The sequence below is a fragment of the Sceloporus occidentalis genome, unplaced genomic scaffold, assembly GCF_023333645.1.
Source record: "Sceloporus occidentalis isolate IW3139 unplaced genomic scaffold, rSceOcc1.0.p SCAF_8, whole genome shotgun sequence".
Lineage (NCBI taxonomy): Eukaryota > Metazoa > Chordata > Lepidosauria > Squamata > Phrynosomatidae > Sceloporus > Sceloporus occidentalis.
Window position 1 is genome coordinate 6,532,409 of NW_028316988.1, and position 27,592 is coordinate 6,560,000.

General features: G+C 43.5%; 2 protein-coding genes across 3 annotated transcripts; one reads left to right on the forward strand and one right to left on the reverse strand.

The window, feature by feature from the left end:
* Positions 1 to 7,350: 7,350 nt before the first annotated feature.
* On the forward strand, positions 7,351 to 19,986 carry LOC149307739 (protein RER1). Of its 2 annotated transcripts, XM_089534366.1 has the most exons (9): positions 7,351 to 7,628; positions 9,214 to 9,359; positions 14,263 to 14,349; positions 15,186 to 15,290; positions 16,753 to 16,852; positions 17,178 to 17,256; positions 18,319 to 18,454; positions 18,696 to 18,822; positions 18,956 to 19,986. In XM_089534366.1, exons 2-8 carry the CDS (start codon positions 9,258 to 9,260, stop codon positions 18,783 to 18,785), a joined length of 699 nt encoding a protein of 232 aa, XP_089390492.1. In that variant the 5' UTR covers positions 7,351 to 7,628; positions 9,214 to 9,257; the 3' UTR covers positions 18,786 to 18,822; positions 18,956 to 19,986. The 2 variants fall into 2 exon arrangements, with proteins under 2 accessions (XP_089390492.1, XP_089390491.1); XM_089534365.1 differs by having other exon boundaries at positions 7,353 to 7,628; positions 18,696 to 19,986.
* Positions 19,987 to 21,049: 1,063 nt separating this feature from the next.
* On the reverse strand, positions 21,050 to 27,091 carry PEX10 (peroxisomal biogenesis factor 10). The gene is made up of 6 exons (XM_089534364.1): positions 26,945 to 27,091; positions 25,966 to 26,046; positions 25,232 to 25,638; positions 24,011 to 24,186; positions 22,784 to 22,919; positions 21,050 to 21,962 (listed from the first exon to the last, which is right to left on the reverse strand). The coding sequence occupies exons 1-6, from the start codon at positions 27,063 to 27,065 to the stop codon at positions 21,894 to 21,896; spliced, it is 990 nt and encodes a 329-aa protein (XP_089390490.1). The 5' UTR covers positions 27,066 to 27,091; the 3' UTR covers positions 21,050 to 21,893.
* Between the last annotated feature and the right edge of the window lie 501 nt (positions 27,092 to 27,592).

Consider the following 27,592-nt stretch of genomic DNA (forward strand, 5'->3'; position numbering starts at 1 on the left):
TCTTTCCCTTCATGACAGGTACAGCTCCACTAAACCTTGGCACAGAAGCAGATGAAGAGTCCTCCCAACATCCCAACTTCCACTGCCCTGGTCTCAAAGGGAGAGAAGAAGAGGCAGGGACAGATCCATCATGCCTAGGTCCAGAAGCAGATAAGGATCTTCTCTCCATCACAACTTCCACTGCTCTGGCCTCGGAGGGAGAGAAGAAGAGGCAGGGACAGATCCATCATGCCTAGGTCCAGAAGCAGATAAGGATCTTCTCTCCATCGCAACTTCCACTGCCCTGGCCTCAAAGGGAGAGAAGAAGAGGCAGGGACAGATCTATCATGCCTAGGTCCAGAAGCAGATAAGGATCCTCTCTCCATCGCAACTTCCACTGCTCTGGCCTCGGAGGGAGAGAAGAAGAGGCAGGGACAGATCCATCATGCCTAGGTCCAGAAGCAGATAAGGATCCTCTCTCCATCGCAACTTCCACTGCCCTGGCCTCGGAGGGAGAGAAGAAGAGGCAGGGACAGATCCATCATGCCTAGGTCCAGAAGCAGATAAGAATCCTCTCTCCATCGCAACTTCCACTGCCCTGGCCTCAAAGGGAGAGAAGAAGAGGCAGGGACAGATCCATCATACCTAGGTCCAGAAGCAGATAAGGATCCTCTCTCCATCGCAACTTCCACTGCTCTGGCCTCAAAGGGAGAGAAGAAGAGGCAGGGACAGATCCATCATACCTAGGTCCAGAAGCAGATAAGGATCCTCTCTCCATCGCAACTTCCACTGCTCTGGCCTCAAAGGGAGAGAAGAAGAGGCAGGGACAGATCCATCATACCTAGGTCCAGAAGCAGATAAGGATCCTCTCTCCATCGCAACTTCCACTGCTCTGGCCTCAAAGGGAGAGAAGAAGAGGCAGGGACAGATCTATCATGCCTAGGTCCAGAAGCAGATAAGGATCCTCTCTCCATCGCAACTTCCACTGCCCTGGCCTCGGAGGGAGAGAAGAAGAGGCAGGGACAAATCTATCATGCCTAGGTCCAGATGCAGATGAAAGACCCTCCCTGCGTATTCTTTTGTCCTGTAGTTATTATAATGAGGTATGTCAGAACATAATCACTCCATTACTGAGAAAATGTGTTGGATGCTCAGACCAACTCCATATTGGGTTTCTGTTGGAGGATAAGTCCACAGAAACAACGTTGGCTGTCACTAAATTTCTTACAGAGGCGGAGAGGATCAGAGCTCTGTGTGATTTACATAAAGGTTGCTAATAACAGTGCAATGAGGCAGCTAAAGAGGCCAATGTAATTTTAGGCTGCATCAACAGAAGTATAGTGTCAAGATCAAGAGAAGTAATAGTGCCACTCTATTCTGCTTTGGTCAGGCCCCACTTGGAATCCTGTGTCCAGTTTTGGGCACCACAATTCAAAAAGGATCGACCAAAATGGTGAAAGGTCTGGAAACCATACTCTATGAGGAAAGACTTAGGGAGCTGGGGATGTTTAGCCTGGAGAAGAGAACGCTAAGAGGTGATATAATAGCCCTGTTTAAATACTTGAAGGGATGTCATATTGAGGAGGGAGCAAGCTTGTTTTCTGCTGCTCCAGAGAATAGGGCATGGAGCAATGGATGCAAGCTCCAGGAAAAGAGATTCCAGCTCAATATTAGGAGGAATGTCCCGACAGTAAGGGCTGTTCGACAGTGGAACAAACTCCCTCGGAGCTTATGGAGTCTCCTTCCTTGGAGGTCTTTAAACAGAAGCTGGATGGCCGTCTGTCGGGGATGCTTTGATTGAGAGTTCCTGCATGGCAGAATGGGGTTGGACTGGATGGCCCTTGAGGTCTCTTCCAACTCTAGGATTCTATGATTCTATGCTTCTATGATCTCTCTTTGCATACTTCCTCCACCCAGAAACACTATGCAGAGGCCAACTGTGGTTATTCAGTCCTCACAAAAGCCTCAGTCCTGGCTGCATCCTGATCCCTGAGCTAGTCAAACTCAGAGCCACAACAACATTGCAGTGACATGCTACATAAGAAGAAACCAGGATCAGTTTCAAGGGAAAAAACTATATTTAAAGCAAATGCTAGAGAGCCATCAAGTGGTAAAAAGCAAGACAGCACCAGTCATGACCTGCTACAGATTGGTTTATTCTATTTCAAAATCGTCTTTTTCGGTCCGTAATGTCTCATAGGTGTGAAGTTCCAAATATATACCCTTATTAAGCAATTACTTCTTTAAACTAACTTGATGCCTTTCCCCAAAACTTCAAGGCAACGGATACAAATCTGATCAGATCATCATCATATATCAAATCTAAAGCACATGGCATCAGCAAAGGTAACATCTTGAAAACGCAGGAGCATCACGGAAACAAGAACCATACAAAACAGTCAAAACTATTCATTTCAGTGTGTATTCACTAGTTGGGGCTAGTAAATGGTCACAAAGAAGCATCAACACACATCTTTTGACATTCGGGATTTCGGCGACAATGCATTTCCGATATCACTTTATTTGCGCAATTGCATGTGATAATCATTCGCGCAATCCCTCGCCATTTCTGCTTTATTGGCAGGATGATTTGAATGTGCTTTAATCTCTCTTTAACACCAAAATTAGCCCCAGTATGATAAATTCCTATGTTAATATTCAACTATAGGATAGTCCCAACTAGTGTAGACCCATTGTAATCAACATATAGGTAAATTCAACTGATTCAATGGGTTTACTTTGCCTGGAACTAGCAAGAAGTTTCAGGCTATTTAATGTTAACAAGAATCCCGAGTTAATAAAACGCTGCTTTCAGGGAGTGAAAAGCAAGAGCCACGATTCTCTGAACTCAGCCATTTGGGATAATTTGGAAACAAGACAGCTGGCATGCAACCCCATGAGCCAAATTATTTGGCTTTCGGAAAGCATCAAACTACATATGCTGCCCTATTCTATCTTGCTGTGTGCCTTCAAGTCAACTCTGACTTATGGCGAACACAAAGGGTAACCTAGCATGGGGTTTTCTTGGCCAGGTTTGTTCAGGAGTGGTTGCCTTTCCTTGCCACTGAGAGTGTGTAACTCAGTGGGGTTTCCACGGCTGAGCGGGGATTCGGAGTCATAATCCAACGCTCAAACCACTACACTACATTGGCTCTGGAGACGATTCTGTCTACCTAGGTACAAACAAATAGACTTGGTTAGCTCTTTCTCTGTAGGAGTGTGTAGCCATGTATGTAATGCAGCTTCTGAAAGCATCTGATATCATCAGCAGGTATCCATTTTTTAATTTCCTGCATTATTATGCATGAATGGCCCTGCTCCATATTTCGAGCCATAAAACAGGACAAGCCATCTATTTGCAATGGGAATCGGAAACAATGTGAAATAGGAGGGAGGGTACCTTAAAAAACCAAAACCACACCATAAAAACCATAAATGCGTGACAATATCAATTAACAGCCAAAAGAGATGCGTACAGTATGTAAGCCTGCCACTGAATAACGGACCGCATCAGTGTTTGAAACTTGCTATATTCAGATCCGGGAAAATAAAATATAGTTCAATGTTTTAAAACAACCAACAAGGTTGGGATAACTGGTTAACTCAGTTCTATTGAAGAAAATATTCCGATTGACCTAAAAGAAAGGTTCGTTCAAGATGAACTTCAACAGGGAGATATGTAAGATACTGCACTTAGGGCGGAAAAATGAAATGCATGGATATAGGATGGGGGACACCTGGCTGAATGAGAGACTTACATGTGTGAAAGGGATCTGGGAGTCCAAGTAGACCACAAATTGAACACGAGTCAACAGTGCGATGCGGCAGCTAACAAGGCCAATGCAATTCTAGGCTGCATCAATAGAAGTATAGTGTCTCAATCAAGGGAAGTCATGGTGCTACTCTATTCTGCTTTGGTCAGGCCCCGCCTGGAATATTGTGTCCAATTCTGGGAACCACAATTCAAAAAGGACATTGAGAAACTCGAGCGTGTCCAAAGGTGGGCAACTAAAATGGTGAAGGGCCTGGAAACCATGTCCTATGAGGAAAGACTTAGGGAACTGAGTATGTTTAACCTGGAGAAGGGATGGTTAAGAGGTGATATGATATCCCTGTTTAAGTATTTGAAGGAGAGTCACATTGAGGATGGAGCAAGCTTGTTTTCTGCTGCTCCAGAGACTAGGACCCAGAACAATGGAGTCAAGCTATAGGAAAAGAGATTCCACCTCAACATTAGGAGGAATTTCCTGACAATAAAATCTATTTGATAGTGCAACACAGTCCCTTGGAGAGTGATGGAGTCTCCTTCTTTGAAGGTCTTTAAACAGAGGCTGGATGGCCATCAGTCAGATATGCTTTGATTGAGAGTTCCTGCATGGCAGAATGGGGTTGGGCTGGATGGCCCTTGTGGTCTCTTCCAACTGTATGATGGAGGATGTGCCTCCCTTCTGCGCTGGGAAACTGGCGCCTTTATATTCTCAAAGCCATTTCCCTCTACACTCGAATTATTCAGGAACAGTAGTTTGTACAAAAAAACACGCTTCTTGCACAAGAGGACAATGTCTCCAATTGTGCAAGAGATTCCCTAGTTTTCACCAATCTACTCTACTTGTTGTACTCCAAAATATATGATTGTTGGAGGACTTTTGGAAGAGTGTAAGATGCAGTCTAGGAAACGGCAGGATTGGGGTGGGATGCGAATCATGCGATTGACAAAACAGAGAACCAGAGCTTTCCGTAAGCAGAAGCATGTTTTGCAAAAACACATGCCAGTGCAAACTAGCATCTCTAGCTAAACTAGAGAACTTCATCCAAAGATGCAAAGATGGGTCAAAAGAGAAAATTCAAGTGCTACATTTCCCACTGATTAACTTAATCCATTTTCCACCTTCTGCATACTGAATAACCCCATATGCATGTCGTTCTCCAATTGAGCTGGCCAGAATAAGTATTCCCTTGAATCAAAGATATGAGAATGTAAAAACACAGAGGGCAAATGCACCTTAATAGTCCACAGTATTCCAATAAAGATTCTGAGCATGCCTTTCTTTCATATGAGACACTACAAGTGAATAATTACCAGCTTCTTCTTTATTATTATTATTAGATTAATGAAGAACAAAGAAAGTATTCCTTGGGTCTTTAGCCTACAAATGAATAGAATCGTAATCCATATTCCTTTAGGTCTTTAAAACCAAGGTACCTTAAAAGACATTAGTGCCACATTCTTTATGTTTGAGGAATGAGCAAAAAGTACTTTCGTTTCATAGTTAAGAGCACTTTGATGGCGCAGTCGTTCCATGCATTAATTATGGAGACCAGAAATGTGGCCCTATATCATTAAAGCAAATATTCTATAGTGCCTTGGACCACAGAAAGCCTAAGTTCACAGTCTGCCTGCTCAGTCACTGGGATTATTTGGGCCACACATATTTCACCACTAGAATAACTAAAAGCATTTCAGTGCAGGATTTAAATGCAATGCACAATTCAATATAACAGCTTCACCGGCTACTGGTTCATTTCCAGGCCCAGTTCAAACTGTTGGTCATGACCTATAAAGCCCCATATAGCTAAGGTACAGACAATTTGAAAAAACATATGTCTCCATAGATACCCCATTCACCATTTTGGTGGCCCTCCTTTTGACACACTCCAACGTCTCAATATCCTTTTTGAATTGTGGTGCCCAGAACTGGACACAATATTCCAGGTGAGCAAAGCAGAACAGAGTGGCACTATTGCTTCCCTTGATCTAGACATTATACTTCTATTGATGCAGCCTAAAATTGCATTGGCCTTTTTAGCTGCCGCATCACACTGTTCACTCGTGTTCAACTTGTGGTCTACTTGGACTCCTAGATCCCTTTCACACGTAGAAGTCTCTCGTTCAGCCAGGTGTCCCCCATAATCCTATATCTGTGCATTTCATTTTTCTGCCCTAAGTGCAGTACCTTACACTTCTCCGTGTTGAATTTCATTTTGTTAGCTTTGGCCCAGCTTTCTAGTCTATTCAGGTCCTTTTGAATTTTGATCCTGTCCTCTGGAGTATTAGCTATTCCTCCTAATTTGGTGTTATCTGCATATTTGATAAGCATGCCCCCAATTCCTTCATCAAAGTCATTGATAAAGATGTCGAATAGCACTGGACCCAGGACAGAGGTAACCCAAATGGTCACTTCTCTCCAGGATGAAAAGGAGCCATTGCTGAGCACCCTTTGGGTTAGGCTGGTCAGCCAGTTCTGGGCACCACAATTGAAAAATGATGTTCAGAAGCTGGAGTGTGTCCAAAGGAGGGAAACCATTCCTTATGAAGAGAGACTTAGGGAGCTGGGGATGTTTAGCCTGGAGAAAAGAAGGTTAAGAGGTGATATGATAGCCCTGTTTAAATATTTGAAGGGATGTCACATTGAGGAGGGAGCAAGCTTGTTTTCTGTTGCTCCAGAGAACAGAAGCAATGGATGCAAGTTCCAGGAAAAGAGATTCCACCTCAACATTAGGAGGAACTTCCTGACAGTAAAAGCTGTTTGACAGTGGAACAGACTTCCTTGGAGTGTAGTGGTAGTCTCCTTTGGAGATTTTTTAAACAGAGGCTGAATGGCTATCTGTCACTTCAGAGATGCTTTGATTGAGAGTTCATGCATGGCAGGTAGTTGGACTGGATGGCCCTTGGGGTCCCTGGCTGAGGATTTTGGGAGATGAAGTCTAAATAAAGAAAGAAAGAAAGAGCACAGTTTGTGGGGGCCGCTGTCTCAAAATGGATTATTTTTCCAGTGTGTTTGGGACTTTTGTCACAGAGTCAGGGCAGTCAAAGCCATCTGAGGAAGCAGACTTAAGCCTACGAAATGCTGCCATTTTCTTTCAATTAGTCTCAAAGGTGCTACAAGAAGATGGCAGTGGCCTCCAAACTGTGCCCTTTTGAGAGAATTTTGGACTTCATGTCCCAGAATCCCTGATCATTGCCCAACGTGGCTGAGGCTTCTGGGAAATGAAGTCCCCAAAAACCAAAAACCAAAGATCTTTTAAAAGAGCACAATTTGGTGGAGGCCACTATCTCAAACTGGATTCAGTGGTTCTCAACCTTTGGTCCTCTAGACTTTTTGGTACTTCAGCTCCCAGAATTCCTGAACAATCAGCATACTGACTGGAACTTCTGGGAATTGAAGTCCAAAACATCTGGAGGCCTAAAGCTTGAGAACCACTATCGCTTTTTACACTCTTAAAACTAGGCCGCTTGGGCTCCCGTTGCATCTTGGGACTCGTAGTTCAGGAAGAGGCGTTTAGAACGTTCAGCCAGAGCGGTTCGACGCCTCGCCGAACTACAAACCCCGAAATGCAACGGGAGGCATGGCCCGCATTGAAAAGCGTTGGGGGTGTTTGTCACACTAAGATGGAGTTAAATGTGTTTGGTTTCCACAGTGTGTGAAAGAGGGAGTTTTGTAGAGTACTCTAGAACAGGCTCGAGTAGGCCCGAAACGACTAGGCCCGACCCGGAAGCGGAAGTGGGCGCCATTTTTGCCCCTGAAGCCTGACTCCCGCCCGGCCGGCGCGGCGCTGGCGCTGGCAGAGGCGGCCATTTCGTGGATCCGGGGCGGAGTCCGGACGCGGAAGAAGAGGGAGGGACGCCGCTGCCGTCGCCGGCCAGGCCTGTAAGTGGACCCCCGCGAGGGCAGGGAGCAGGCCCCACCTCGGCCCCCTTCCCCTCCTCTCCTTCCCCCGACTCTATGGTCCTTTTTCCCTTAGCGAGGTTTCCTCAATAGCCCTCCTTTTGAGGCTGAGAGAGTGTGACTCGCTGAAGGCGAATGTGGCTGCGATGCTTTTGTGAGCCGCCTTTGCCATTGCAGCAGGAGGGCCAGCTTCATTGGCATGGCCGACCAGCTCCATAAGGGACCATTGACAGCAATTGTTTCATTCCCCCCGGGCTATATATATATATATATATATATGGGACCATTATATATATATATGTATAAGGACCACAGCAATTGTTTCATTCCTTCTCCTCCCCCGACCATATATATGGGACCTATATATATGCGTGATATGTAGTGAGACCATTATATATATATATATATATATATATATATATATATGTTTGTATGGAGATATATATATATATATATATATATATATATATATATGGGACCATTGACAGCAATTGTTTCGTTCCCCCTCCTCCCCCCAACTATATATATATATATATATATATATATATATATGGGACCTATATATGTGTGTGTGTGTGTGTGTGTGTGTGTGTGATATGTCGTGGGACCATTTTATATATATATATATATATATATATATATGGATGGATAAGGACCATATATATGTGTGGGGGGGGGGACCATTGACAGCAATTGTTTCGTTCCCCCTCCTCCCCCTAACTATATATATATGGGACCTATGTAGTGGGACCATTGTATATATATGGGGCCATTGACAGCCATTGTTTCATTCTTCCTCCCCCTCATCCCCGGCTATATAAATATATATGGCACCTATATGTATGTATATATATAATGACGATATATATATATTACACACACACATATATATGGGACCATCAATAGCAATTGTTTCATTCCACCCCCCCAGCTTTATATCTATGATGGAACATAATGTTAAAGGATGGCCCCTTCTGCGTTTCCTCTGTGTTGATGTGCAATGCTTCCTGTATCCATGTGCATTTGGGCTTTAATTTGTTTTCACTAGTTCTTGGTCAGAGTTTTCTTTTTATTAACTCTGAGACGTTTTGGTCAAAGACCATAAATCAATTACACTTATATGGGAACAATGACAGCCATTGTATTATTCCTCCCCACCTTTCATTTATATATCCCACCTTCCTCCCCAAAAGGGACCCAAGGTGGCTCACAGATAACCGCTTGGTCATTGTAGAGTAGAAAGATATGGGCTTGAGTCTACTTCCTCCTATGTATTTGGTTACTACTACCATTCTTATTATTGAAAGATATGGAGCCGTCTGTAGAATCAGTACCTTTGAGACCAACTAAAGACAGAAGCTGTCAGCATGGACTTTCCTAGACTAAAGTCTACTTGGTTCTTTCAGTGAGTCTCAAAGGCGCCGCAAGATCTCTCTACAGACTCTCATTTGTAGAGAACGGGTTCCTCTCTCACCATTTACATTTCTCAATACGTTGCAAATTTACCTTTTTCATGTGCTACTGTTGTGTTAAAAGTGATACCTTTTTTTTAATGTATCGTCTGCAGGTCTGTTGCCTCTACTAAAGCTTTGTATTGCAGTGCATTGTCATATGTGGAGAAATCTTCTAGCCCTTTTGAGACTCATTGAAAGAAAGAAGTTGGCAGCATGGGCTTCCCTAGACTTCCTCAGATGCATATATCTGATAAATCAGGTGCATATACCTCAGATGTGTGTGTGTGTGTATGTATGTGTGTGTGTGTGTGTATATATATATATACACACACACACACACACACACACACATATATATATCCACTTTTTCCATCTCAGAAAGTAGATTTAAGTCATATGAAACTGAGGAAGTAGACCGAAGTCTACAAAAGCTCATGCTGCCAACTTCTTTCTTTCGGTTAGTCTCAAAGGGGCTACCAGATCTCTCTGCCTTTAAATTATGTTCCTGCCTTGCAATGTGTTAGCTATTCCTCCCAGTTTTGTATCATCTTTAAGTACCAGGTTTATTGGAATCGCTTCACTCTCCCTTTCTCTCTCTCTTGTCCTCCCCATCTACCTCCATAGGGACCATTGACAGCAATTATTCAATTCCCCCCCCCCCCCCATATATTTGTTTGATTTATATACCCTGCATTTCTCCCCAAAGGTACCCATGGCATCTCACAGATCATCACTTGTAGAGAGATCTTGTTGGGGACATACTAAAGCAAATGACAGTACTTGCCCATAGGGAAACCATACTTGTCCATAGGGAAACATTGGGGAATACTTGCCCATAGGGAAACATTAAGGAATCCTTGCCCATAGGGAACAATTGGAGAATCCTTGCCCATAGGGAAGCATTGGAGAATCCTTGCCCATAGGGAAACATTGGGAATTACTTGTCGATAGGGAAACATAGGAAACATCTCCAGGTGCTGCAAGATCTCTCTATATACTTGGTAATTGTATTATTAATCTGACCAGGAATCCAAAGACATAGCCATGTTAGTCTGGGAAACCAGTCTGCAAAGGGGTCTTGGAGCACCTACAAGACTAAAATGAGAGAAAGAAGTTGGCAACATGAGGTTTCATACTTCTCCAAAGGCATTTGGTTACTATTAATAGTGGAGCATGACTTTGGTGCGGCTTCCAGACTCTTAAGGTGCATGCATCATATAAACAGCGTAACTCCAAAGTGACCTGAAGCAGCTTTATTTTGGCCTGTCTGTATGGAGCCATAGATACACAGGCTGTGGTCACATTTCTAGACTTGTAGTTACAAAATTCAAATTGTCATTTGGCAATTGTGGAGGGCCAACTGTATTAGGCAGCATATATTCATGCTCTCGACTTTATGGCACTGAAGCCTGCCTGCCTCCTCCTCTTCCTCCTCCCTCAAGTCTGTAGCAATTGTGTGAAAGGCATTGGCATACAATTTTAATACCCTTCCCGGAAAGTGAAACTCTCCTCTGGGATTGTCATCATCGTTGTCTGCGGTCAAAAAGCCTAAATATCCTAAAGCAATAGATCGTGTTCAGCTTAGAAACTAAGCAGAGTCAGTTCTGGTTACTACTTGGAGAGGAGACCACCAGGGAATAACAGGTACTATTGGCTGTATTTCGGAGCAGTGGTCTCCAAACTTTGGCCCACCAATTGTTTTGAACTTCAATTCCCTGAAGTCCCAGGCAACCAGGAATTCTGGGAGCAGCGGTCCGAAACATCTGGAGATCCAAGTCTGGGAACCACTGTTTCAGAGGAAGGAACTGGCAAAACCACCTTGTCTACGAAAAACCCTATAAAATGAATGGGTTTGTGATAAGTCAACAAGTGACTTGAAAGCACATTTGGGCCCCATACAGACAGGCCAAAGTAAAGCTGTTTCGAGTCACTTTGGAGGTAAGCTGTTTCAATGATGCATGTGTCCTAAGAGTCCGGAAGCTGTGCCAAAGGTGCGCTCCAGTCCTTAGGACTGTATCATGGCTTTGGCGCGGCTTCCGGACTCTTAGGATGCATGCATCATTTATATAGCATACCTCCAAAGTGACTCGAAGCCGCTTTATTTTGGCCTGTCTGTATGGGGCTATAGATACAAATTCAAATTGGTTGATAGGGTTTATATAAAGAAAAGCTGTTGTTCAAGCAACTTGCAGACTGGAAACATTACCTTTTGGGGCTACAAATCCCAGAATTGCCATGCTGCCTGGGGCTCATTGACAATTAGTGTAGTGGCTGAGTATTGGACTGCAGCTCTGGAAGTCAGGATTTGATTCGTAGCTCAGCTATGGAAACCCAATGGGTCACCTTGGGTGAGTAACACACTCTCAGCCCCAGAAAACCCTGTGATATGTTTGCCTTAGGGTCGCCATAAGTTCACAGTAATCATGTGGTGGTAAGAAACATGTTCAGCTGGCATCTTTTTGGGTAGTTAAACCGGCCTACGATCATATAAAATTGGATTGTGTTGTTGTGCAGTGTTGCTATTTGCAGGAAGAGAGTGGAGATGGAGCTGTGCCATTTGTTGGGACCATTGTGCCTGCGGAGCCGTTGTGCAGTGTATCCTAATATACAATGTCTCCCGATCGCCAAAGTGTCCTGTTGCACATTAGGAGAACCTCACTGAGCAATGGGACATACATTGCATGTTGTACCTTGTTCACTAGCATAGTTGTGTGTTGTTCAGGATGTAGAGAGATCTTGTAGTGACTTTGAGACTAACTGAAAGAAAGAAGTTGGCAGCATGAGCTTTCGTAGACTTCATTGTACTTCCAAATACATCTGAGGAAGTAGACTGAAGTCAATGAAAACTCATGTTGCCAACTTCTTTCTTTCAGGTAGAATTGGAAGATATAGCCGTGTTGAGAGATCTTGTAGCACCTTTGAGACTAACTGAAAGAAAGAAGTTGGCAGCATGAGCTTTCGTAGACTTCAGTCTACTTCCTCAGGTTTTTTTTGGTCTGTGTATTGTTTCAGTGTTGCGTATTGTGTTGGTGACACAGCTCTGCCATCGTAAAGTTATGCATCTTGTGCAGGATCTTTGTAGATACCTAGAAGCTGGTAGCTCTTGGAAAGGGAAAGAGGAACATTTCTCTAACCCTTATGGCAGGATTATGATTTTGAGTGCTGGACTATGGCCCAGGAGATCAGGATTCGATTCCGAGTTTGGCCATGAGACCCACTGGGGGACCTTGGGCAAGTCACACTCTCTCAGCCTCAGGGGAAGGCCATGGCAATCCTTCTGTGAATAAATCTTGCTAAATAATGACTTGAAGGCACAGAAGAACAACTATGGTGCGACTGCCTGGTTGCTTCATACCTTTATGGGATAACTTTTCCTTCTCACTGACTTGAACCTGAGTCAGGAATATTTTGGACCTGTGTCTCCTTTGGTCTTTCGGCTCTTAGATTTATCTGTTTTGTTTCTTGGTACCTTGACCTGCTTTGAAAAATTCTGGGGTGTTAGAGTTGTATTTCTGGAAGTGTCAGATGGCTCTTGCATGATTGCCTTACCATTAACAACACCCAGAAAGTGCAAGGGATCTCCACATTAATATGTCAAGCTCATAGATTTCCTTGCTCAAGACTGACTCCCCCCCCCCCCCCCAGGTGTAATTTCATTATGGTTTCTCCCTCCCTAGCCCTTTTTGTTCCAATTTCTACTTACTACAGTGCTTTCCTATACTTCTGTGCCAATAGAAGTGCTTTCTCTCTGACTCATAGGAACGTGGCCCTGCCCTTTGGCGATGACACACCAGGAAGTCCTATCGCTTTTTGCTTTGGGTGATGTGGCACAGCAGCAGCTGCTGCTGCTGAGAGTCTTCGAATCATGACTGAACAGGGAAATAACAGCACCTTCATAAATCAGAAAGACCACGAGGGCCAACATTTTCCTCTATACGAAGAAAACATATCCAGTGGTAGCTGTGTTGGCCGTGTAGCAAATTACAGTAACATCCCACATCCACAAAACAGCAAGTCCCTTGTGGGCCAGCCAAACGGCACAAAATACATGTTGCAAGCGTTCAAAGCTCCACTGGTCATACAGTAAAGCACAATAACACCCAAAATCTACAAAGCAGGGATGCCTGTACTGGCCAACCAAACTGCACAGAATACATTTTGCAAGCGTTCGAGGCTCAGAAAGGACTGAGGCTGCTTGGATCTCTTTTTGTCTTGCTAATGGAATTTAGGCCTGTTACAGACTGCCAAAATAAAGCTGCTTTGGGTCTCTTTGGAGGTATGCTATTTAAATGATGCATGGGTCCTAAGAGTCCGGAGGTCGCGCCAAAGCCACACTCCATTCCTAAGCACCGGAGTGCAGCTTTGGTGCAGCTTCCGGATTCTTAGGATGCATGCATCATTTAAACAGCATACCTCCAAAGAGACCCAAAGCAGCTTTATTTTGGCAGTCTGTAACAGGCCTTAGTTTTATTTCCTGCAGTACCCACATGACCAGGAGGAGGAATGGCTGGCCCGCGTGAATGTCCTTCCTACAATGTCTGAATTGAGAACAGCCACATCGTGACACAATGCAGGCTTGTGACTAATATTGGTCCAAAACACACCACAGAAATAATCCAGTTTGAGACCACTTTGACTGCCCTGGCTCAATGCTAGGGAAGTCTGAGAACTGTAGTTTTGTGAGATATTTAGCCTTCTGGGTCAGAGACATCTGGTGCCACAATAAACTATAATGCCCAGGATTCACTGAGCCAGGGCAGTTAAAGCAGTCTTGAACCAGATTATTTCTACAGTGTGTTTTCAACCGTTGTCATGTTTTGTATGGTTTGCCAGTGGAGCGTCATAAGCTCACAACATGTTTTCCTGCCTCCCTTTGCTGCTATCTATATCAAGTTGGGCTCTTTGTTTGAAAATGTTTTGCAGAATATACGCACTCTTCATTTAATATACTAATAATCCTTTTTCATTTGGAAAGTTCAAAGTGTTGTAATTTCTGTGGACTCTACAGAAGAAATACATATCTCTAGGTTTGCAAGGACTCATGTACTTCGGACGTTTTGTTTCACCAAACTCAGCCTAATGCAGTTTCTTGAATTTAACTTGGTGGAAGTGTAGTATGCCAAAATTATGTTGTTAATGTTGTTTTTGTTTTGTTTCCACAGCAAAAAATGTCAGAAGGAGACAGCACTGGTGATTCCATCCATGGCAAGCCTTCAGTGGTCTATAGATTTTTCACAAGACTTGGACAGGTTGGTTTCGCACAGTTGGCTAAGAGATGCCTTGTTGTTGTTGTTGTTGTTGTTGTGTGCCTTTTATACAACACCCCCAGCCCATTATTTAAAGATTTAAAGGTTTAAAGAAGGACAGCAATGAGGTTGCCATTCTGACTTCTCTGGGAAAGGAATTCCAGAGTCTAAGGCGCATTACAGACACGCCAAAGCGGCGTGCTAGGGTTGCCTTGGTATGTATTAGGGTTGAGAAGGGGCATCCCTTCCGGACGCCCCTACCCTAATACGGACTGAGTCCGTACAAAATGGCGGCGCCCGTTCCACACGGGGGCTGCCATCTTGATGTAGTGGACATATTGCGTTTGCACGTTGCGCAGCGCAAATGATGCCGCAAGTGCGCCATTGGTGCCTCGCGGCATCATTAGCGCACTGCAAAGAGAAGCGCCATTTTGGGGCTTCTTATTTCCAGCGCGGAGGAGCCGCGCGGTTTGGACGCTGGGGCTCCTTCGCACTGCAACCGGCGGCGGTGGCGGCCTGCCGCTTCTCAGCGCTCTGTAACGCACCTAAGGGTCAAGAGGGGATTCAAACCCTGGTGTCCAGAGCTGTGGTGCCAATGCTCTAATCGCTATGCCACACTGGCTTGCAAGAAATGCATTAATCCAACAAGTGAGACTCCTAGTGTGGTAGTTTCACGCCCCCAACTTCCCAGAACTATAGTTGAATCAGGGGGACTTGGTGGGATATATATCTCTATCTCTATATCTATATCTATATCTATATCTATATATAGATATATTATAATCTATAGGGTCCTTATAATGAGTAATACTGAACATTTAATATTATCTTTCTTCTAGATTTACCAGTCCTGGTTAGACAAATCTACTCCTTACACTGCAGTACGATGGGTTGTAACGTTGGGCTTAAGTTTTATCTACATGATCAGAGTTTATTTACTGCAGGTAAGAGGCCAGAACATTAGTCGGTAGCTTACAACCACGGTCAGCTGTAATACAATGCTAGGCACACTACTGATTTGTAGCAGCAGGTTGTCATCTTATCTATAAATACATAAATTAAAAATCACCAGGTTGTAAAAGGAAATAACATTCATCTTAAAAGAACTGGAGGTTTTTGTTTGTGAAACACTGATGAGTTTATCATGTTCCTGACATCGCACCTACCTTCATCTTGCTATGTTCCTTGTTTATACATTCAAGACCCCTTACCCTTTCCCTCTTCCCCAAGAAAAAGCATCCAATCTCTCGTATCTCCCCTTATTTCAGCTTAGATCTGTCCTCGGCCCCCCTCTTGTCGTCTCCCTCATTGTGCACTTTGCGTCTTGGTTCTGCTTGGTTTAGATTGGGGTAGGTTTAGAACTACAGCTTCATAAACCCAAGCCAGCTTAGAAAATGGGCAAGGGTTATCAGATTTGTAGCTCCAAACATCTAGAAGGGTTTGAATTTGTTTTGCAGCCAACCCTCTGTAGCCACGGATTCTGCATGCACGAAAACCTTGATTTTACCATTTAAGGGACACCATTTTACTATATCCATGTACATAATGGGACTTGAGCACACACAGATTTTGGTATCCATGAGGGCTCCTGGAACCAAACCCCAGCCAACACTAAGGACCCACTGTATACAGTCGGCCCTTCTTATACACGGATTTTTTTAAACATGGATTCAAGCATCCACGGTTGTAAATGTTCAATAAAAGTATAAATTTCAATATCAAATCCCCTTTTTATATAAGGGACACCATTTCGCTATGCCATTGTATTTAATAAGACTTGAGCATACACAGATTTTGTTATCCATGGGGGATCTTGGAACCAAACTCCAGCGGATAACAAGGGTTTCATTTCTCATACATTGCTTGCTTTATATTCTCCTGCTGCTTCTCAATGGCGGGATACAGACCGCCGCTTTGCGGCGGTCTCCCGCCGGCGCCATTTGCTCCGCGAGGGAGCCGCAGCAGCCAAACCGCGCGGCTCCCGCGCGGAGCAAAAAAGAAGCTCCATTTCGGAGCTTCTTTTTGCGGCGCCTTTATGACGTCGCGAGGCGCCTGGCGCGGACTCGCGACGTCATAGGCGCCGCAACACGTCTGGACGCTATGCGTCCAGTACGTAAACATGGCGGCCCCCATGTGGAAGGGGCGCCGCCATGTTGTACGTATTCTATACGTACTAGGGTTAGGGGGGTGCGGAAGCACCGCCCCTTCCTAACCCTAGTACGTATAGAAGACGTACTATATGGCGGTTTGTATCCCGCCAATGTTTTTAATAGTCAGTTTCATATCCTTCCAAGCTGTGGGCAACATAGGTGTGTGACTGTGTGTTTTTGTGTTGTGTACTTTAGATTGATTCACTATTTGACGTTCTCGATTTCCCCCACCCATCCTTTTGTCTTTCCTTTCCAGGGTTGGTACATTGTGACATATGCCTTGGGCATCTACCACTTAAACCTTTTCATAGCTTTCTTGTCGCCAAAGGTAGATCCCTCTTTAATGGAAGATTCAGGTATAAAGAACATTCCTACTCTTGTTTTAATCTTGTACTGTTGGTACTGCTGCTGTTTTGTTTTAATTAACTGTCATATAATCCTATTATGGACCACATTATTAAAACCATATTTGGGGACCATTCTGTTTTTGATCAAGATCTGTATTTTAGCTTGATGCCAAACTAAAATCATAGTTGGTGCCAATGAAACCCTGGAGACTGCAGGGTTTGAAACTGGGGCCTATGTAACACTGAGCTATGACTCTGCCTTTAACTACTAGTAGTTAAACAATCTATGATGGAATTCTTTATTTTAAGATCTCGCATTTCCTCCTCTCTTCAGATGAGGGTCCTTCATTACCTACAAAGCAAAATGAGGAATTTCGTCCCTTCATCCGAAGGCTGCCAGAGTTCAAATTCTGGTGAGTAACTTCTATTTTCCTGCTCTTACTTCTCACTCCACCAGCTTTCTGCTCTCTTAGATAGGCATGGGAATCCTTTGCTGCAGACCCAAAGCTCACTTCCAATTGACAACTTCCCCCAAATCTCTAGCATTCCAATACTTTTCATTTTAAGATGTCATTATGGCTGGTGTTGCCGCTTCCTGGCTTTAATACCTAAAGGCACCAGGTTCTGTCTGATCTCAGAAGCTAAGATGGTCAGCTCTGGTTAGTACTTGGATGGAGACCACCAAGAAATGCTAGGTGCCATAGGCTCTATTCCAGAGGAAGGAACTGGCAAAACAACCCCTATTCCTTGCCTAAGGCCTGTTACAGACTGCCAAAATAAAGCTGCTTCAGGTCTCTTTGGAGGTATGCTATTTAAATGATGCAAGGGTCCTAAGAGTCTGGAGGTTGCGCCAAAGCCACACTCCATTCCTAAGCACTGGAGTGCAGCTTTGGTGCAGCTTCCGGATTCTTAGGATGCATGCATCATTTAAACAGCATACCTCCAAAGAGACCCAAAGCAGCTTTATTTTGGCAGTCTGTAACAGGCCTAAGAAAACACTATGAAATTCATGGTGTCACCATCAGTCGACTGAAGGCAAAAACACGCATTGCCACTCCTTCATGATTTGGAACAGTAGGATGCTCCCCGTTCAGGTACAATGTTTATTCTTGACTGAAATGTAGGTACCGTCAATCCCATACAAACGATTTCAGCAGTGTTGTTACTCCTCTTTTCCATCTCCCTTTCCCAGATTGCTCTTCCCTCTCTACTTCATGGGTTTGTTTGTAAGCGTATTTCATCCCAGTTGTTTGAAGTAGGAAGGTGTCATTAGCATTTCCACTCCAAATGCTGATATAACTGTAGCTTCCTGAATCAGATTTTAGTGCAAACTGATCAGGAGAAAGCAGGAAAATGGACCAGTTTATCTTAGGAGGAGATGGGGCATGCTAGAGATCCAGAAAGACATCTGAATTGAGATTCAATAGCTTTAAAAGACCTTTATTGCAATGGCTACCTTTCCCTTTTCCTTCCAGGCACTCTGCTACAAAAGGCATCCTTGTCGCAATGACATGTACATTCTTTGAGGCTTTCAACGTTCCAGTTTTTTGGCCAATTCTTGTGATGTATTTCATTATGCTTTTCTGCATCACCATGAAGAGACAAATCAAGGTAGGACTCTAAGGCTGTACGCTGTCCTTCGTAATTGAAATATCCCCTTTTCTTGGTGTGATTTTCTGACTCCTCTGGGTCATTGGGTGCTTTGTCGGAGGTCATAAATGTCTATTTTCCAACAAGAGCATCCTATAGTGTAGATATTGGGTTGTGCTTGACCAGTGGACATGTGCTGGGGTTGGAAGAGGAAGGGAACTATAAGGTGTGTCCTGAATATTTTCTCTTTTCCCTCCCGCAGCATATGATAAAATACCGATATATACCCTTCACGCATGGCAAGAGGAAATACAAAGGGAAGGAAGAAGTGGGGAAGACCTTTGCCAGCTAGAAATCACACTTGAGCCTGCTGACCAACTCCTTACATTGTAATTAAAAGACCGGTTTTGAGCCATTGTAACAATGCCTCTTTTCTTCATACTAAGTCATCACTAAGAGGGCAGTTAGAACTTTTACCTTCAGTTTATTGTGGGCCAAGCATTTTTTCTCTCTCTCTTTAAGTATTTCAGGAGGATACTGGCATTTGACAACTTCGTCTCGAATTCGGTGTCCTTTGGCAACAAGTTGCTGTTTCACGTGCCCAAGAGCTGTTTTCTCCCCTCACTGTCTTTCCTGGGAGGCAAGTACAAGCCACACTTGTGTTTCCATGTGTGCGCAAAACGCTCATAGGAACTATACACAGCCGGCTCCGACATGTTTGTGGACTTCAGGGCTTGGTTGTCTTTTGAGAGAGCGCCTTGGGCATACTGCAGAGCGGCTGTGTTTGTGCACACATTGCAAGGCATAGGAACATGAGGATGTAACCTTTAAAGCGTTATAGGGCCTCCATTTAAGCTTAAGGTGGAACAGAGTTTTAACAGTTTAAACTAATATATATTTTGGTCCCTGGTTGCCCTGCCTCCTCTAGATTGTTCAAATGCTATATGACAGGAAAACAAGACTCCGATGGTCGCGTTACGTCCAGACTTTTTAAACCTCTCATTGCGCTTTGTAAGATCCAAGGTTTAACTAGAAGTCTGTTTTAGAGAGACCTCTGGTATAATAACTATTTTTCCATGGTACTTCTGCTTAGAGGGGAAATTGCAATTTTAAAACAAGCCTGCCTTGTGTTTCTTGATTTTCAAAACGCAAGGTTTTATTTAGCTATTATGGCGAAGAAGAGGCTGATCTCCGGCTCTTTCGTGACGGTTCGATATTATTCCTAACTATCATGGTCTTGTTTTTGTTTTGCTAAAGACATGGGATTATCAATATATTAGGTAGCAGTTACTGACTTTTCCCTGAAACTGATTTTCTCTCTCTCTCTTTCTTTGTAAATGGACTTAAGTTTATTTCATGTAGTCTTTTCCAAGAGGCTTGCCATGGCAGATGAGGAGACTTTGTGGGTTTTAACACAGCTTCTAATTTTCTATGGAGAGAAATATTGACCTGCATGTACAAATTTTTGATGTTATTATACAGCTATAAACGATTTTACTGATCGACTTTTTTTTTTTAAATTCCCAACTTTATTAAAAGATGGTGCCCCTTTTCTGGATTCAATAGTTTTTATAACACCAACATACCGGAAAGCCTTACTCTCAACAGCATCCTTGAATCTTGTGGAGTAACATATCGTATTTGAGGTTGAATTCAAAGACATAGCCATGTTAGTCTGGAAAACCAGTATGCAAAGGGATCTTGCAGCACCTTTGAAACTTAACTGGAAGAAAGATGTTGGTGGCATGTGCTTTCTTAGACTTGAACCTACTTCCACAGATGCACAGGATGAAGTGGAGAGTCCAGAGACAGATCTATATAAGCTGGTTGTGTGAGAGAATATATGGGGTGTGTGTTTGTGTTTGAGGTCAGTCTTAAAAGAACCAGTTTGCACTATTATCCCAATATATAGAGCAGAATGTTAACTGTTTGCAACCAGTTGTAAAAGGAAATATTCACGCTCTACTGGTCAGAAAGATATGAGTTACGCTACAGATTATTTCCCTCTCCAGTATTAGGACGTTGTGAGAGCTTCTGCATAACATTAATAGGAAACAAATTGAAACACATCCACAGAAACAAATTCCGTTGAAAACTACTGAGTTTAAATTATTCAGGTGTATGATGCCTCATAAAAAGTGGTACAGGAGTGTGTGTACAAACTGGATTTCAGAATATGATGAGTAGAGCCTGTAGTAACAGACTAAAAAGGAAGGTATTAAATGCTTACTTTACACATTAAGGCCCCATACAGACAGACCAAAATAAAGCTGCTTCAGGTCACTTTGGAGGCATGCTGTTTCAATGATGCATGCTTATTAAGAGACCAGAAGCCGTGCCAAAGCCAAGATCCAGTCCTACGCAGCTTTGGTGCAGCTTCCGGGCTCTTAGGACTCATGCATCATTGAAACAGCATACCTCCAAAGTGACCCGAAGCAGCTTTATTTTGGCCTGTCTGTATGGGGCCATAGTTCTCCATCTTTTCACTTGCTGCCTAGAATCCATAATACTCCACATATGTCTTGTGGCGCATCACTGCAGGGGGATATATATATATATATATATGACACTACAGGATGAAACGCCTTTTCCTCCCACTGCATCTAGGAAATGTCTTCTTTCACGCCAGCCTTTGACTGAGGCACCTCTTTCCTATATTGTAACATTGTACAGTGTATTCCTTACTCCTGTGGGATAGGTCTAGCCAGATCATAGCCAAACTGTGAATGTCTACATCATTGGTTCCCAACCTTCCTAATGCTGCAACCCTTTAATACAGTTCCTCATGTTGTGGCGACCCAACCCCATGAAATTATTTTCATTGCTACTTCATAACTGTAATTAAATAGGTGTTTTCCAATGGTCTTAGGCGACCCCCATGAAAGGGTCATTCGACCCCCAAAGGGGTCCCAACCCACACGTTGGGAACCACTGGTCTACATTGACTTCACAGCACTTTAAAAGCTATACGAACTCCAATGCATTTAGAGCATTTGAATGTAGAGCCCTTCTACGTTGTTCCAAAAAGCCTGGATTAACACGTTTAGTTAACTGCTAGTAGAGCCTTCTTCCTAGAGACACTTAAGCTAGAAATACAAGATTTGCAACAGCCTAGATATTATGGCAAGTGGGAATTATTTTAAACTCGAACTCGCCACTTAGGCAGAAAAATCCTATTTTTCAAAAGCAGTGGGATCTGGTTGATGCCTACTCCCCCTAAAATGGCTGGATAGATTTATTTTAACAAGCCAAGGTATGGATACTATGGCTTTGTGTTAAGTGAGAAGTTCTTATCACCCTGTAAAGGCAGTAAAACTAGCGTTTGGCTGCTCAGTTTTTTATTGCAGGAATTTAACATCAAAATAAAGTCTTGCATATCATTGATTGAAAATTGTACTTTTGTCGGCTCCAAGCATTTCACCATCTGAGAGTCTGGCCAGGAAATCTCATTGATAGTGTCTCATTGATAGTGTCGCAGGTAAATCAGCTTCTGTGGATGGAATTTCTCTCTACATAATGGGCACTCAGCCTGGAAAGGGAGAATAAGTAAAGTAGGATTAGAAAATGCACCCTTCTGAAATGTTTTAGCCAAACAAGCATCCCTCATTATCTTTGGCTGGTTTCTTTTCAAATGTTGCCTGTTGTTGTTGTTCTATTGATGTATATTTCACTCTTTCCCCAAAACTGGAACTCAAGAGTGGCTTATTTTGACCTCTTTTGTGGTACCGAAGCTTGCAGGTGTTAGGCTTGAATAGTTACTTGTCAACCACGACAGTTGCCGTCACTTCGAAGGTAAGACTTATAGTAATAATTTTAATATAGTAGAATATAGAATAGAATGTAAAAGATAATGAAATGATGGAGCTTAATGAGAAACAACATTCCTGAAGCTTTCAATACTTTGGTCAGTCTAGCTTGCTAATATCTGCACAAGGTGTAGTTATGACCCTACAGATAGTTTTGAATGGTGATTCTCATACTTCCAGAGTCATTGGAAGCTAGAAGTAAAACATACATAGAGGGCCACTGGTCCCCTTGCTTGACTTACACCTAACTGATAGTTCTCTTAAGGGTTCAAACAAATAATATAACCAAATAGTAATAAAAACATCTGAAACGTAGCTGGATACACTGCGGAGTAGCCTTCTGGCATTCGTCATATAACACATACTTTAGTTCATAGCTTGTGAGTGCTGTTGATGTTAGGTCAAATGCATTCAAAGCTGGAGGTAAATAATGTCTATAGAAGCTGCTGGAGCTAAGCAAAAACTTGTGTTCATGTTAGAGATATAAAGAATACGCATTATGGTACTGGCCCGAGTTCAGGTATTTAGGAGAGTCGGTACATACCTTTGTGTTGCACCACTCGGTGACACATTCCCAGCAAAAGAGGTGCCCGCATGGAGTGGCTGTGGTATGCTGCCGTTCTTCTAAGCACAGAGTGCAGTAAGAACTGCGGTTTAGGAACCGCTCCTCAGTCTGAGTCCTGCGGGAAACAAGGTGGGAAATAATTATCATTTTCATTCAGCTTACTCCCACGGAAGAAAACGTTTCTGCAACCAATATGCTCGCATTAGGAGACATTTAGGAATCTAGAGTGTAACTTGCAAGTTCTGCTGACACCAGCATCCCCCAACAAAAGTATGTCTTTCTAGCCCTCATGGTTTGGAACAACAACATAAATTGCCTGGCCAACATAACCGTGTCCATCCAAAACACTGGATGGATGAGAGTAAAGGGGAGTCAATGCTTCTTTTAGGTGCTTCCAGGACAGACTGCACTCTCACCTTTCGCCCCTCTATTCAGAGAATGGGAAGGTTCCTTTTTATTTTTAACAGGAGTTACAAGTACAGTACTTGCATACATATAAACTTATATATATGTATTTATATACATTAACAATACATGTTGAGTACTCCTTATCCGAAATGCTTTGGACCAGAAGCGTTTTGGTTTCGGGATTTTTTGGGGAAGGGTATTTTGGACTACCTGTATTTGTACATACATACAGACATATTTTGGAGATGAGACGCCAAGTTTAACCACAGAATACATTTATAGACTCCTAGAGTTGGTTATGGCCTGTTACAGACTGCCAAAATAAAGCTGCTTTGGGTCTCTTTGGAGGTATGCTATTTAAATGATGCATGGGTCCTAAGAGTCCGGAGGGCGCGCCAAAGCCACACTCCATTCCTAAGCACTGGAGTGCAGCTTTGGTGCAGCTTCCAGATTCGTCTGATGCATGCATCATTTAAACAGCATACCTCCAAAGAGACCCCAAGCAGCTTTATTTTATTTTATTTATTTATTTATGTATTTATATCCCGCCCTTCAGCCCTAATGGCTCTCAGGGAGGCTTACAATTATTATTTTTAATCAGACAGTTCCCTGCCCTCAGGCTACAATTTAAAAGACACGAAACAAAAGGAGAAGGGAATGGTGGAGGGAAAGGGGATGAGGTCCAGTGGTTCTTCTCTCCCTCTGAGGCCTGGACCAAGGCAGATGGATTGGAGGGAGGGCTCTTCCTTCTTCCATTTTATTTTGGCAGTCTGTCAGTCAAAATGCCAGATACTATACCTTTGATAGGGCAGGTTGCGATGCAGCTTCCATTCTTGCCTTGCCCTTTTCATCTGTTGGAACCTGTAGGTGTGCATGCCAACCATCAGCGCCAGATGCAGCAGTGAGACAATCCCCAGCCATCTGTAGCTGGATCGAACTTTCCTCTGGTCTCCAGCAAATCCCATATAGCGAAGCTGCAAGGTTGGGTCAGGGCAGGGAATAGGCAAAATCACATACTGTTGATGTGCTTTAGATGAACATTGAATACTTTAGAGAAGCTGTAGTGGAGTCTCCTTCCTTAAGCAGAGGCTGGATGGCCATCTGTCGGGATGCTTTGATGGAGAGTTCCTGCATGGCAGAATGGGGTTGGACTGGATGGCCCTTGGGGTCTCTTCCAACTCTACGATTCTATGATTCTAAGATTTCCCATTCTGGGCTCCAGCATTAAAGACTCTTCATTGCTCAAAATAGCTCTGCTAGCCAATGATGTACTGATGCAGTGATGGTGGAGAAATAAGACTTCACTGCCGTCTTTGCCACTAAGCATCCACTAATAAACTCTTCATGTAGTTTGCATCCATTGCTCCAGGTCCTATTCTCTGGAGCAGCAGAAAACAAGCTTGCTCCATCCTCAATATGACACCCCTTCAAATACTTATACAGGGCTATCATATCACCAATAATTTTATATCTTTCACCTTAAAGATGTCACATTGAGGATGGAGCAAGCTTGTTTTCTGCAGCTCCAGAGAACAGGACTCGGAGCAATGGATTCGAATTGCGGGAAAAGAGATTCTACCAAAACATTAGGAGGAGCTTCCTGACGGCAAGAGCTGTTTGGCAATGGAAGACGTTCCCTCGGAGAGTGATGGAGTCTCCCTCCTTGGAAGTCTTTAAACAGATGCTGGATGGCCATCTGTCGAGGGAGCTTTGATTGTGTATTCCTGCATGGCAGGTGATTGGGTCTCTTCCAACTCTGTGATTCTATTCTATGATTCCCACAATACTAGTGGGTTGACCTGGCTCTGATTTGATTAAGGACATTTGCGAGAGATTGTATTAATGGCCCTGGTCATAGAATCACAGAGTTGGAAGAGACCACAAGGGCCAGCCAGTTCAACCCCTGCCATGCAGGAACTCACAATCAAAGCACCCTTATCCCATCCTTACCAGAAGTAACCAAGGCCATCACGGCTACCCTCTGGATGTTTCCATGCCGAAAAGAAGCTTTTCACTTACGTATGCGATCCCTGTCATCCTCTTTGACAGGTGGTAGAAGAGACCATTCATATAAAAGATGGCCAAGTGCAGCCTCCGAAGAAGTGGGAGGCTTTGCTTGAGGATGTACGCAGACTGGCCAAGCGTTTTCTTCTGCTGCGCTGTTAATGTGCCGAGCCATTTCCGCAACCAACGCTGTAAGAAACTTCGACTCCTCAGTCTACCCAAGTATCCGCTCTGCGGCGTCCTCGTCCCATCTGATTCTGCCTCGAGTTCATGTTCCAGGTGCTTTAGTCCCTTGTCTAACATGTAAGGCAAGACTGCGTGCAGAGCAATGAAAGCGGCCCGCCGAAGCACCGAAGGCACTCGCTTGCCTGATGCGTCCACTTGGATGATACCGACGTATTCTTCGCCAAGAGTTTGGTAACCTGGAGAAATAAACACACAACAGGAACAAATGGTTGCCTTGAAGAAGTGATGCACAAGTTTAGGCTGTACTCAGCATTAAATGATGATGATGATGATGATGATGATGATGATGATGATGATGATGTGAATTCCATAGCAGTTAGACTTCTACATTTGAGAGGTCCGGTGCCGCAACAAGTTACCATTCCCAGAACTCTGTAGCAGTGGTTAAAGTGGCTTCAAACTGGATGATTTCTGCTCTGTGGACGCAGCCTCAGAAAGTTAAATTTGAGATGGTAGCAGACTCAACTGAGCATAGACCGGTTTAAGGAGTGTAAAGGAATTACCTGAAAGGGTTGTAAGAGTGAAATACGCCACGTCTGCAAACAGCTCGATTTCCTTCTGCCACTCCAGCCATGTTTTAGCACCTAGAGACAGAGCAAACGACACAATAAGCAAACTGGGATCCCACAGTTAAACTGTTCAATGTCTTCAGCAGGAATAGAATAGAAACATAGTGTTGGGAGAGACCCCAAGAAGGGCCACCCAGTCCAACCCCATTCTGCCATGCAGGAACTCTGAATCAAAGCATCCCTGACAGATGGCCATCCAGCCTCTGTTTAAGGATCCAGGCGGGTAACAGCAGATACAAATCGCAAAAATAGCAACATTTAAACACAATAATTAACACAATATCCCACAAACCCGCCCACCTTCAATAATTAAAAAAACAACAATACAATTAAATTATTAAAACAAAGGAGGCGCCCCATGGATTCCCCCCCCCCAAAAAAAAATCCCATTAAATACAAGGGATAATAAAATGTCTTCCGTTTTATAAAATGGTGAAATCAAGGTTTGATTTGTGGAATCTAAGATTTTCTATATATAGATAGATATAGATATAGATATATAATTTAAGATATATAGATCTAGATATATAGATATATAATTTAAGATATATATAATATATATAATGTAATCGTTGAAAAGCCAGAGATGTAATATAATATATAATATATTATAGATAGATAGATATAGATATATAGATATATAATTTAAGACATATACACACGCACATACATATATATATATATACTGTATAAGTATTTTCAGAGCATGGCTGCTTGAATCGTATAAAATAAAAACAACCCTGGGAATTGTAGTTCTTAGTGGCGCCAGAGCTCACTCTAACAAAGGAGGCTCGACCTCTCACAAAACTACATTTCCCAGAGTCCTCTAGCACTGAGTCCAGCAGGGCAGTTAAAGTGGGTTATCCCTGCAATATGGATGCAGCCTAAGAAGCCAAAGGGACCCCCTCCTCACCGGCCAAGCTGCCCAGAGCCGCCCCGGAGCCGCTCCTCAGCGCCGCCCGGTAAACCTCGTCCTTCTGGGCGGCTCGAACCAAACAAGCCGGGCCTGGATCCGCTGCCGCCATCGCTGCCATAAGTAAGGGCAACGCTTCCGCCCTTAGCTCCTCCGGCCGTCAGCGCGCCTCTTCTACGTCAGCAAATAGAGACGAACGCACGCAGACGCACGGAAACATAGAGCTAGGAATTTTAGAGTGACATGTCTCCCATCGTAAGGGCAACGCTTCCGCCCTTAGCTCTCCCGAGCGTCAGCGCGGACTTTCTACGTCCGCAAATCGTGACGAACGCACGCAGACGTACAAAAACATAGAGGTAGACATTTAGAATGACGCTGCGGAACTGCACTTCCGAGACAAGCACTTTTTGCCCGTGTTGTTGTTGTTGTTGTTCTCTGTCTGTCTCCAAGTCATTTTGGACAAGATTGCATTGTTTTTGGCGCTGCTATTGGCTTTTTCCCCCCCTTTTTTCCTTTTTAATTTTTTTATTTTAAAACTTTATTGAAACTAGAATTTCATACAATCAATATTATACAACAACAACAACAACAACAATAATAATAATAATAATAATAAATTATTTATATCTCGCCCCTCTTCAAGATGCA

Excerpts from the sequence above, each read along its gene's own strand:
- PEX10 (XM_089534364.1), bottom strand. The coding sequence starts at position 27,065 with ATGGCAGCGATGGCGGCAGCGGATCCAGGCCCGGCTTGTTTGGTTCGA. Across the intron at positions 26,047-26,944 it reads GGCTCTGGGCAGCTTGGCCG|GTGCTAAAACATGGCTGGAG; the intron begins GTGAGGAGGGGG and ends CTCTGTCTCTAG. Across the intron at positions 24,187-25,231 it reads GGATGACAGGGATCGCATAC|CTTCGCTATATGGGATTTGC; the intron begins GTAAGTGAAAAG and ends CCAACCTTGCAG.
- LOC149307739 (XM_089534366.1), top strand. The coding sequence starts at position 9,258 with ATGTGGAGAAATCTTCTAGCCCTTTTGAGACTCATTGAAAGAAAGAAG. Across the intron at positions 14,350-15,185 it reads TTTTCACAAGACTTGGACAG|ATTTACCAGTCCTGGTTAGA; the intron begins GTTGGTTTCGCA and ends TCTTTCTTCTAG. Across the intron at positions 15,291-16,752 it reads TCAGAGTTTATTTACTGCAG|GGTTGGTACATTGTGACATA; the intron begins GTAAGAGGCCAG and ends TTTCCTTTCCAG.